Source organism: Coregonus clupeaformis, chromosome 29, assembly GCF_020615455.1.
Source record: "Coregonus clupeaformis isolate EN_2021a chromosome 29, ASM2061545v1, whole genome shotgun sequence".
Taxonomy (NCBI): domain Eukaryota; kingdom Metazoa; phylum Chordata; class Actinopteri; order Salmoniformes; family Salmonidae; genus Coregonus; species Coregonus clupeaformis.
The window spans coordinates 46,174,949-46,188,609 of NC_059220.1; the positions used below are offsets into that span (position 1 = coordinate 46,174,949).

The 13,661-nt window shown below is 40.8% G+C and overlaps 1 protein-coding gene across 1 annotated transcript in view; it reads right to left on the reverse strand.

Annotated features, from left to right (window-relative positions):
* LOC121587322 (protocadherin-11 X-linked-like) overlaps positions 1 to 13,661 on the reverse strand; it is a 325,044-nt gene that overhangs the window by 122,905 nt on the left and 188,478 nt on the right. The window contains exon 6 of the mRNA XM_041904232.2: positions 7,697 to 7,895. Coding sequence (XP_041760166.2) covers positions 7,697 to 7,895 — 199 coding nt within the window. The remainder of the gene's footprint in view (positions 1 to 7,696; positions 7,896 to 13,661) is intronic.

Below are 13,661 nucleotides of genomic sequence, written 5' to 3' on the forward strand. Positions count from 1 at the left end.
GGATGTTCAATCCCATTAAAATAACAATAAAGTCTATATAGTACCTTTAACACAGGTAATAAATATGAGGTAGCTAGATCAATGAAAGATGGATAAAACAGGTAATAAATATGAGGTAGCTAGATCAATGAAAGATGGATAACACAGGTAATAAAGATGAGGTAGCTAGATCAATGGAAGATGGATAACACAGGTAATAAATATGAGGTAGCTAGACCTATGAAAGATGGATAACACAGGTAATAAAGATGAGGTAGCTAGATCAATGAAAGATGGATAACACAGGTAATAAATATGAGGTAGCTAGATCAATGAAAGATGGATAACACAGGTAATAAAGATGAGGTAGCTAGATCAATGAAAGATGGATAAAACAGGTAATAAATATGAGGTAGCTAGATCAATGAAAGATGGATAACACAGGTAATAAATATGAGGTAGCTAGATCAATGGAAGATGGATAACACAGGTAATAAATATGAGGTAGGTAGATAGAGTGCCATATACAGTGTTCAAGTTTTTGTAAGTTATGTTGTTTCTGAGAACTGCATATCCTTAGCCCCACAATCAACAATAAAGTACGAGAACCTATTTAGAAATATGCTATATTGAGACATATAATTACTAAACTGTGTTAGCTAACTAAAAATATACTAAATAGATACGTATCATTACTAAACTGTGGCTAGCTGACTGAAATATACTATAAAGATACATATAATTACTAAACTGTGGTTAGCTAACTGCATAATGGATCAGAATGTCAGGCTGGATGAAATATCTGAACTACAGATCTCTTCTCTCAGTATGTCTGGTCATGGTTCCCCCTGGTTGCTAATGACATTGTACCGCTAATTATGCATAATTACAGCGGGCTGAATGGATACGATCACATTGCAAATGATAAGTCATTGGTCAGTGTCACTATGTTTCCATAGAACGGCGAATGGAGACTTGCGTAAATGAATGCAATTAACAACCACATTAATTACTTCTAATTGCGTGTAACGTAATGAATGTTCTGAAAACTGAAACGCAGATTGGATATGTTTGGTATACAGTAGAATAGCATCCTCTTCCCGTAAGATATGACCGACAGGCGATGGTCCTAAACACTTGGTCTGTTGTCGTAATGTGAGGTGAATCTGTCCCAACTACTGATAGATGGCAGTTCTCTGAGCGAAAAAAAACAACAGAGAGAGAGCACCACACATAGAGGGGGGACATGTAAATTCAACCAGTTACCCGTTGAAAATAGTTGAAACAGTATTACAAGTATGCTTTTTGATCAAATTATTGTACCCATCAAATTCAGAAAGGTAAAAAAAGTTCACTGTGTGAGGCTGTGTGTCAGCGTACTGAACTCTGAAAGCCTTTAATCAGATTAAATGCACTCCGGGAAGACAGAATGCAGGTTGTCCGTCTGGTTTTTGAACATTACAAGGAAGACGGGAAAGGTCATCAAATTTAAATCCAGGTCTGGAATAAATAATACCGCCCCCCCAAAAAAATTTTTTTTATTTTTATCGTGCTCATAATTACCCAGAAAGCACTTAGGGGGAAAGTGTACATCACAAACTCTTACTGTATGACTGCAACTGTAGTTCTATGTATGTTCAGATCTGTAATCTTATTATACTTACAGTGTATAAAAAGGATTGGCTTATTTTAATAGCGGCTTTAGAACTTAGAAAGACGAGTCATAAACTGGTCATTTGAAAGCCATATGCCACAGATTAAGATATATCGGTTTTTTTTTGTTTTTTTTTTGTATTTGATCTTTCTCTCGTTGACTAAACATACATCTACGAGTGCTTTTAGCTGGTATGAAAGCTAGTGCTCCTAAATCCTCTGACTCAGAATAACATTGGCCTAGAATAAGGACATTGCAAATTGTCCAGAGCACAAACCGTGTATTGTTTGAAAATTGTTGAAGGATTTGTTTTTGAGGGATTTATTGACAAGGCAGACTTTTCAGCACTTAACTTTGTCTGAGAGCCTACAGCCACGTCACGACATGAGAACCGTCATTCCCCAAAGCCTTTTAGTATGTTATTACCTAGGGATCCACATAATAACATAACAACTTTCCCTTAAACCCACGCACAATATTTGATTGCTTTTGTTTTGGTAATTTTGATGCAAACTCGAAAGCTTAATTGATTTCAATAATGAGCCATCTCACTGAGAGAAATACCCAATCATTATTATCACATCAAATACAGGATGTCAAGAATGGCCGTTAAAAGTGACGATAAACAAATTAACAGCTTCTCTGTTGTATGGATCTACACATTTTCACTATCTAATTATTTTGAAATATTTGGAGAAAAACAACAAACTGAGTCTGCCTGTTCAGATGCTGGAGAGTAGAATAGAATCAGAACAGAAAGGGATTGACATATAGATAACTAGGTAGCCATTTTCCTTTCCAAAAGCCTTTTTAGTTGTTGATAACCGACACACCATGAACCACCTTGACAATGGTAACTCACCAACTCCACAGCTAGGAGAAACACACAAACCAACTGTTACCTCGCCCGTTTCCATGGTGATAGACCTAATACACATCATTATGCACGTCCGTCTGTATTAGAAGTTAAGTACAAAGCGACATAACCAAAAGGGACAGGTAAGATTTAACGTTGTGTTAATTGTTTTGGATGTGTACTTTTGTAAATGCAAGCTGTTGGGTGGCTTGGAGGGCGGAGCTAATAACAGACATGCTAATGACATTCATTTGTGCATAAAATGTGTTTGTCAAGATGGGAGGAGGAGGAGGAGGAGGAAGAGGAGGAAGAGGAGGAGGAGGAGGAGGAAGAGGAAGAGGAAGAGGAAGAGGAAGAGGAAGAGGAAGAGGAAGAGGAAGAGGAAGATGAGGAGGAGGAGGAGGAGGAGGAGGAGGAAATATACGAAACCTCAGAGCTTTGTGTGTCGGAGACGACAACATAAGAGTCTGATAAAGTAAGCCTGCGGATGGAAAGCAAAAGAGGCCATAAAATGAATGGCCTCCTAGCTCATAAATAATAGAAAATGTCATATGAACTTTATTTCAAGAGCGGGTGGTCTAATAAAGATGCAGTTTTAAAGAAGAGTTGAGAAATTCATTGTCATAAGAAGGCCTCATTCCCAGCCTGTTCCCATAGAGTTACTCAGCCCAACGTCGACACTCAAGACCTTGCTCACACCAAACACCTTTCAGAATAAAAAGGCTTAGAAGTTAGGTTTTGGTTCTCCACCCCTCTCTTTCTCTTCCCATTTCTGCCCGTTTACTCCAATCCCTACACCCCTTTTTTCCATTTCCGTCTTTCCCTCGTTCCCTTGTTCTTGTTCTTTACAAATTGAGATGAGGAGATAAGAGATTTTCCCTGCCATGGCAACCTGCTGCCCGTTGATAAAACCATATCTAATCCATCTAGGGCCCCCGGCGGCACCAATGCACTCATCTCTGAGTCTGTCAACAGAGAGAGAGAGAGAGAGAGAGAGAGAGAGAGAGAGAGAGAGAGAGAGAGAAGGGGGGGAAAAAAAAGAGAGACAGAGAGAGAGAGAGAGAGAGAGAGGGGAGGGAGAGAGAGAGAGAGAGAGAGAGAGAGAGAGAGAGAGAGAGAGAGAGACAGAGAGAGAGAGAGAGAGAGAGAGAGAGAAGAGAGAGAGAGAGAGAGAGAGACAGAGAGAGAGAGAGAGAGAGAATCTGTCTCTTCATTCTCTCCTTTAGAACCAAGAACTAAATTGTCACGTTTTATCTGTGAACTTTTGGGGGAGGAGATTGGGCTGAATGAGTCAGTTGGCTTTCCATGTTCTTGGCAAAACATACACGTCAACCAGTCTCCAGGTCTTCTTGATTTGTGTGGTCGAGATGTGTCTGATGGTTCAAACCTGCATTTTGCTACGTAAAAACATATCTACAGCACTTAACTGTTCTGGTAAGTCATAAAACCAAGGTTACTTTTCTATATCATGAACTAGTCCTACTCTGCTATACAGCATTTAATATTACATTGACATGAATTACATTTGGTGAAAATACCATGAAAAGGGACCATTTAGCTACACAGTGTTATGGAGGACTTTCCGGTCCAATGACTGGTCACATAGCCCTATTTTAATGTTGCACTTATTCCAAGTGCTTGGTTTCCACCACCATACGACGTCAATGCATGGGATTATATATAAATACACATGTTCAAATGACCATGAAATTCTCCAATCTCCAACTAATGTGCAACACATTTTCTTCTAAGGGAATCTACCGTGTAATAATAGAGACAGTATTTCAATTGTTTGAGAAGGCAGTTTTATGAACCACAAGATGTTTACATCATTGAATATGAATCAGAAGGGTGAGCAGCAATTACATCCAAATATAAATCATCATCACTATGAATCACCGTTATCGTCATGGGTATGATTTTATAGAGAGCAGCTGAGTAGGAGCAGGATCATTTGCTTGAATGGGGAAAATACCATCTATCTTACTGGTTATTATCATCATCAGAGACTTCTCTATTCTGTCTGCTTGGTCTGATATCATCTATGTAACTGGTTATTATCATGAGAGACTTCTCTATTCTGTCTGCTTGGTCTAATACCATCTATCTAACTGGTTATTATCATCAGAGACTTCTCTATTCTGTCTGCTTGGTCTAATAGCATATATCTAACTGGTAATTATCATGAGATAATTCTCTATTCTGTCTGCTTGGTCTAATACCATCTATCTAACTGGTTATTATCATCAGAGACTTCTCTACTCTGTCTGCTTGGTCTCACCAACAGATCCCAAATACTATGTATGTAAATTGCAGTCCATTGTCGGATGCCACTTTTCTAATGTGAAACAAATACATTCACATTCACACTAGTCCTGACACCCAAGGGTTTCTGTCAGAGCAGCACCAGAGAGGACAGAGTCCTGACACCCAATGGTTCTGTCAGAGCAGCACCAGAGAGGACAGAGTCCTGACACCCAATGGTTCTGTCAGAGCAGCACCAGAGAGGACAGAGACCCGACACCCAAGGGTTCTGTCAGAGCAGCACCAGAGAGGACAGAGTCCCGACACCCAAGGGTTCTGTCATAGCAACACCAGAGAGGACAGAGTCCCGACAACCAAGGGTTCTGTCAGAGCAGCACCAGAGAGGACAGAGTCCCGACACCCAAGGGTTCTGTCAGAGCAGCACCATAGAGGACAGAGTCCCGACACCCAAGGCTTCTGTCAGAGCAGCACCAGAGAGGACAGAGTCCTGACACCCAAGGGTTCTGTCAGAGCAGCACCATAGAGGACAGAGTCCTGACACCCAATGGCTCTGTCAGAGCAGCACCAGAGAGGACAGAGTCCCGACACCCAAGGGGTTCTGTCAGAGCAGCACCAGAGAGGACAGAGTCCCGACACCCAAGGGTTCTGTCAGAGCAGCACCATAGAGGACAGAGTCCCGACACCCAAGGGTTCTGTCAGAGCAGCACCAGAGAGGACAGAGACCCGACACCCAAGGGTTCTGTCAGAGCAGCACCATAGAGGACAGAGTCCTGACACCCAAGGGTTCTGTCAGAGCAGCACCATAGAGGACAGAGTCCCGACACCCAAGGGGTTCTGTCAGAGCAGCACCAGAGAGGACAGAGTCCCGACACCCAAGGGTTCTGTCAGAGCAGCACCAGAGAGGACAGAGTCCTGACACCCAAGGGTTCTGTCAGAGCAGCACCAGAGAGGACAGAGTCCCGACACCCAAGGGTTCTGTCAAAGCAGCACCAGAGAGGACAGAGTCCTGACACCCAAGGGTTCTGTCAGAGCAGCACCAGAGAGGACAGAGACCCGACACCCAAGGGTTTTGTCAGAGCAGCACCAGAGAGGACATATGCAGGCAGATGCAGGAAGAGCGGGTGTTCTCTCACTTATAGCCAAGACACAAAGGATATACTGTGAGTATGAGCAGGCAAAACAACCAGTTTTCACCGTGTTCTGTCTTTGTAAAAAAAAAAAAGTAAGTAAATTGAGTTGCCACCGACAACAGGAGCCGTGGATGGTGATTCATCCGTAACATTGATGTGTAGGACACAGGCACAGGGAGAGGTAGGCAGTGGAGTGAGATCTATACTTACTCCCCTCCCTATTGCTCTGTGATTATAGGGTGGAGGTTGTCTCAGAAACAAGGCAGCTGCCTTTGTGTTTTCAGGCAGCTCACGTGAACTTGTGACTCCTCTATTCTTCCAAATATATTAGAGCTTTTCATCACAAGGTCACAGAGAAAGTAACTACTAGATATTTAGATTGGAGTAGAAGATCATAATCACAGTTATAATTGGGATGCTGATAGAGTGCTCCTCCTATCGTTAACCCCTTATATAGTGCTGATAGAGTGCTCCTCCTATCGTTAACCCCTTATATAATGCTGATTGAGTGCTCCTCCTATTGTTAACCCCTTATATAATGCTGATAGAGTGCTCCTCCTATCGTTAACCCCTTATATAGTGCTGATAGAGTGCTCCTCCTATTGTTAACCCCTTATATAGTGCTGATAGATTGCTCCTCCTATTGTTAACCCCTTATACAATGCTGATAGAGTGCTCATCCTATTGTTAAACCCTTATATAATGCTGATAGAGTGCTCCTCCAATCGTTAACCCCTTATATAGTGCTGATAGAGTGCTCCTCCTATTGTTAACCCCTTATATAATGCTGATAGAGTGCTCCTCCTATTGTTAACCCCTTATATAGTGCTGATAGAGTGCTCCTCCTATTGTTAACCCCTTATATAATAATGATAGAGTGCTCCTCCTATCGTTAACCCCTTATATAGTACTGATAGAGTGCTCCTCCTATCGTTAACCCCTTATATAGTGCTGATAGAGTGCTCCTCCTATTGTTAACCCCTTATATAATGCTGATAGAGTGCTCCTCCTATTGTTAACCCCTTATATAGTGCTGATAGAGTGCTCCTCCTATTGTTAACCCCTTATATAATGCTGATAGAGTGCTCCTCCAATCGTTAACCCCTTATATAATGCTGATAGAGTGCTCCTCCTATTGTTAACCCCTTATATAATGCTGATAGAGTGCTCCTCCTATCGTTAACCCCTTATATAATGCTGATAGAGTGCTCCTCCTATTGTTAACCCCTTATATAATGCTGATAGAGTGCTCCTCCTATCGTTAACCCCTTATATAGTGCTGATAGAGTGCTCCTCCTATCGTTAACCCCTTATATAGTGCTGATAAAGTGCTCCTCCTATCATTAACCCCTTATATAGTGCTGATAGAGTGCTCCTCCTATCGTTAACCCCTTATATAGTGCTGATAGAGTGCTCCTCCTATCGTTAACCCCTTATATAGTGCTGATAGAGTGCTCCTCCTATCGTTAACCCCTTATAGAAGATAAAACATGTGATTAAGTAGCATTGCTAGTTTATTGGACAGACCAAGCTGCTCTTGGTCAAGGGTCAGGTCTATCTTGAAAAATATATATTTTGATTTCCTTATTTATTGGATGGTAGGGAAAATTGACCATAAAGTGTCCTTCTTGTTCAAGTAAATACAATAGTGTGTTCTTCCTATAAGATAAACCGTGTGATAAATATAGCATGGCCAGTTTATTACAGAGAGAAGCTCTTTCCCTGGTCTTCAAAGGTATCTTGAACTCAATGTGAAAATGTTGTAAAATAAATAAAATAAATATACTATATCCTTGGACAGTCGCCACTTACTGGACTCAGGGTCAGAGTTGCCGTCTCCCTCGGTGCGGCTGTTGGGCGAGGTCTGTTGGTAGTAGTCTTCCTGGGGGAAGCCGAGGGGGAGAGGCTGAGTGGTGCTGCCGGTGCTGCTGGGCTCCTGGTCCCCTAGGCCGCTGGCGCTACAGCTCTCCTGAGAACCGTCCGGGAGGTGGAACGTCACACGACGCTGGGTCTGATGGAAACACACCAAAACACAACGTTCAGTTAACATCACTGGGGGTCGGTCTAAAAACACAACAACAAAAACACAACGTTCTTTTAACATCACTGGGGGTCGGTCTAAAAACACAACACCAAAACACAACGTTCAGTTAACATCACTGGTGGTCGGTCTAAAAACACAACACCAAAAACACAACGTTCTTTTAACATCACTGGTGGTCGGTCTAAAAACACAACACCAAAAACACAACGTTCATTTAACATCACTGGGGGTCGGTCTAATAACACAACACCAAAAACACAACGTTCAGTTAACATCACTGGTGGTCGGTCTAAAAACACAACACCAAAAACACAACGTTCATTTAACATCACTGGGGGTCGGTCTAATAACACAACACCAAAACACAGCGTTCATTTAACATCACATGATGCTGTCTGAAAACACCACAGAACAATATGTTGTTTCATATGTTTTGGTGGACATTGTTGGTGCGTTCAGCTGCAGAGGGAGCTCATTCAATCACCTTGGAAACGACATTTGGGGAGAATGTCAGACTAATTGGTTGTGTATTTTATATGATTTTTCTTGCATGTCTAACAAGACAAGTCCCTATCATTGTCACGTCTTCTCTGAGGAATATCGTATTATGTCACGGCAGCCTAATTGATACAGTGGGCTTTTAACCTAAAATCAGCGGTCTTCTGAGATATGTCAGTCAAGGCTAATGACATACTATTCAAAAATCAATGGTAGCTACTTATAGTATAAGAGTTTTAATTGACAGTTACTGCCCCATGATATGATTATAATAGATTAACCCTTTTGACGAGGCTGCATCACGTCCCACTTTTCCCACTAGTCCAATTTAGATAAAGGGAAGGCGGATGAAGTGACTTTGATTAGGAAAGGTCTGTCTGAGGATTGTGCCAGTTTGTAGATTTCCTCTCCTCTCCTCTCAAAGGGAGTAGCTCTTTGATTTCTCTAGAGAGTTACAGAAGTTCACGTAGTGACCTTTTTCAGGAGCACGATGGTAGCACTACGAAGGGTAACACTCCATAGGGCGGGCTATAGCCACAAATGCTAGCCGCTCTTCATGAAAAAATATCATAGATGAGTCACATTGTGAACCACAAATAAAGGGTAATCCGTGAACATCTTTTTTTTTTTTTTACTCCAGCTTGACTTTTTTAACTTTTTAATTCTACAACTTTGACTATAATAATATTTCAAAACTGAATGAATTTAAATTAAATAATGTCAGGTCATTCTTTGCCAATGCTTTAACATTGAAGACAATTAACAGTGAAAACACTAAAGTGTTATGACATGCAATTTTCTAAATGGTGAAGAGGTTTTTAGTTATGATGGACAGTTTGGAGAAAAATAGTATGATTTCATTTCATAACACGATTCTCAGTCTCACATTACATTTCATGAGGAAAATAAAACACAGAAAACTTGATTATATCGCCCTCTGTTTTGTTATTGTGTTTCAGTTTGTATTCAACCTATTATTCAGACTGATTAGAATAAATGTTTCATAAAACTATATCATAGCCTCACCACAATAATCAACATGTTCTCCATCTCTAGAGCGGGCTAAAGCAATATGGGAGATCTGAATTAAAAACATCATTAACACATGGTCCTTTATGCTCACGGGGAGTCGTTTGTGCCTCTTTGGAAAAGCACTTGCCCTCCACCACTGTGGCATACAGATAAAGCGCTTGTTGTTCTTGTTGTTCTTTCACGAGGAAAAAAAAAAGAAAAGAGAATGGGGTGGATGGATGGAAATAAATTTTGGCTCAAACGAGGCCCCAGCGCTGCCAAAAATCAGAGATCTACAAACAGCTTACCAGTTCATTTAGGACTATCAGAGGGTTGACTAAACTAAATCCTTACAATTAAAACCCTGAAAGAATAACTGCTTTATGACGCCATTATGAGCAAAAATAAATCAATAAATGTATTTCCTTCATTGAATCGGGTGTATGTGTGGTTATGCGTGTTTGTTCATGCGGGTTGAAAAGACAGGTTTTCAGGACTACCACCAGTATGTGAAGATAATTCTCCTTTATACTTCTCAAAAACTAAACACCTCTACGATCTGTTTTTGTTGTGCTAATCACCTCAAGTAAATTACTTGTCAAGCCTGTCAGTCGATTACCCTTCTTCCAAAAACTGAAGCCAAAAGTATTCAATTGGGCTTAAGGTTAGGTACAAGTTTGATATGATCAATAAGAGACGGGACTGTTTAGCTGGACCTTCCATCAAAGATAACATGGCCGGACAGTTCATTCCACAAAGAAAGTGATTCAATTATATCAGCAATGGAATATCCTGTTTTTCTCACATTTAGTCAAGCTGTTGTCTATTCCTCCTCAGCAATGTCAAGCTGTTGGCTACTCCAACACAGCAATGTCAAGCTGTTGGCTTTTCCAACACAGCAATGTGAAGCTACTCCACCACAGTAATATATGTTGACTACTCCATCACAGTAATATCTGTTGACTACTCCACCACAGTAATATCTGTTGATTACTCCACCACAGTAATATCTGTTGACTACTCCACCACAGTAATATCTGTTGACTACTCCACCACAGTAATATCTGTTGACTACTCCATCACAGTAATATCTGTTGACTACTCCACCACAGTAATATATGTTGACTACTCCATCACAGTAATATCTGTTGACTACTCCACCACAGTAATATCTGTTGATTACTCCACCGCAGTAATATATGTTGACTACTCCACCACAGTAATATCTGTTGACTACTCCACCACAGTAATATCTGTTGACTACTCCATCACAGTAATATCTGTTGACTACTCCATCATAGTAATATCTGTTGACTACTCCACCACAGTAATATATGTTGACTACTCCATCACAGTAATATCTGTTGACTACTCCACCGCAGTAATATATGTTGACTACTCCACCACAGTAATATATGTTGACTACTCCATCACAGTAATATCTGTTGACTACTCCACCGCAGTAATATATGTTGACTACTCCACCACAGTAATATATGTTGACTACTCCACCACAGCAATGTCAAGCTGTTGGCTACTCCACCACAGTAATATCTGTTGACTAGTCCATCACAGTAATGTCAAGCTGTTGGCTACTCCACCACAGTAATATATGTTGGCTACTCCACCAAAGTAATATATGTTGACTGCTCCACGACAGTAATATCTGTTGACTGCTCCATCAATGTAATGTCAAGCTGTTGGCTACTCCACCACAGTAATATATGTTGACTACTCCACCACAGTAATATATGTTGACTGCTCCACAACAGTAATATCTGTTGACTGCTCCATCACAGTAATGTCAAGCTGTTGACTACTCCACCACAGTAATATATGTTGACTACTCCACCACAGCAATGTCAAGCTGTTGACTACTCCACCACAGTAATATATGTTGACTACTCCATCACAGTAATATCTGTTGACTGCTCCACCACAGTAATATCTGTTGACTACTCCACCACAGTAATATATGTTGACTACTCCACCACAGTAATATATGTTGATTACTCCACCACAGTAATATATGTTGACTGCTCCACCACAGTAATATCTGTTGACTACTCCGCCACAGTAATATATGTTGACTACTCCACAACAGTAATATCTTCTGACTACTCCACCACAGTAATATATGTTGACTGCTCCACTAGAGTAATATATGTTGACTGCTCCACCACATTAATATCTGTTGGCTACTCCAGCACAGTAATATCTGTTGACTGCTCCATCACAGTAATATATGTTGACTACTCCACCACAGTAATATATGTTGACTGCTCCACTAGAGTAATATATGTTGACTGCTCCATCACAGCAATTTCTGTTGACTGCTCCATCACAGTAATATATGTTGACTACTCCACCACAGTAATATATGTTGACTGCTCCACGACAGTAATATCTGTTGACTGGTCCATCACAGTAATGTCAAGCTGTTGGCTACTCCACCACAGTAATATATGTTGGCTACTCCACCAAAGTAATATATGTTGACTGCTCCACGACAGTAATATCTGTTGACTGCTCCATCAATGTAATGTCAAGCTGTTGGCTACTCCACCACAGTAATATCTGTTGACTACTCCACCACAGTAATATATGTTGACTACTCCACCACAGTAATATCTGTTGACTACTCCATTACAGTAATATCTGTTGACTACTCCACCACAGTAATATATGTTGACTGCTCCACCACAGTAATATCTGTAGACTGCTCCATCACAGCAATGTCAAGCTGTTGGCTAATCCACCACAGTAATATCTGTTGACTACTCCATCACAGTAATATCTGTTGACTACTCCACCACAGTAATATATGTTGACTACTCCATCACAGTAATATCTGTTGACTACTCCACCACAGTAATATATGTTGACTGCTCCACCACAGTAATATCTGTTGACTACTCCATCACAGTAATATCTGTTGACTGCTCCATCACAGTAACATATGTTGACTGCTCCACCACAGTAATATCTGTTGACTACTCCATCACAGCAATGTCAAGCTGTTGGCTAATCCACCACAGTAATATCTGTTGACTACTCCATCACAGTAATATCTGTTGACTACTCCACCACAGTAATATATGTTGAGTACTCCACCACAGTAATATATGTTGGCTACTCCACCACAGTAATATCTGTTGACTACTCCACCACAGCAATGTCAAGCTGTTGGCTACTCCATCACAGTAATATCTGTTGACTACTCCACCACAGTAATATATGTTGACTACTCCACCACAGCAATGTCAAGCTGTTGACTACTCCACCACAGTAATATATGTTGACTACTCCATCACAGTAGTATCTGTTGACTACTCCACCACAGTAATATTTGTTGACTACTCCACCACAGTAATATATGTTGACTACTCCACCACAGTAATATATGTTGACTGCTCCACCACAGTAATATCTGTTGACTACTCCACCACAGTAATATATGTTGACTACTCCACCACAGTAATATCTGTTGACTGCTCCACCACAGTAATATATGTTGACTGCTCCACTAGAGTAATATATGTTGACTGCTCCATCACATTAATATCTGTTGACTGCTCCATCACAGTAATATATGTTGACTACTCCACCACAGCAATATATGTTGACTGCTCCACGACAGTAATATCTGTTGACTGCACCATCACAGTAATGTCAAGCTGTTGGCTACTCCACCACAGTAATATCTGTTGGCTACTCCACCACAGTAATATATGTTGACTACTCCACCACAGCAATGTCAAGCTGTCGGCTACCCACCACAGTAATATATGTTGACTACTCCATCACAGTAATATATGTTGACTGCTCCATCACAGTAATATATGTTGGCTACTCCACCACAGTAATATATGTTGACTACTCCATCACAGTAATATCTGTTGACTTCTCCATCACAGTAATATATGTTGACTACTTCACCACAGTAATATATGTTGACTACTCCATCACAGTAATACCTGTTGACTACTCCACAACAGTAATATATGTTGACTACTCCATCACAGTAATATATGTTGACTGGTCCACCACAGCAATGTCAAGCTGTTGACTACTCCACCACAGTAATATCTGTTGACTACTCCACCACAGTAATATATGTTGACTACTCCATCACAGTAGTATCTGTTGACAACTCCATCACAGTAATATATGTTGACTACTCCACCACAGTAATATCTGTTAACTACTCCACCACAGCAATGT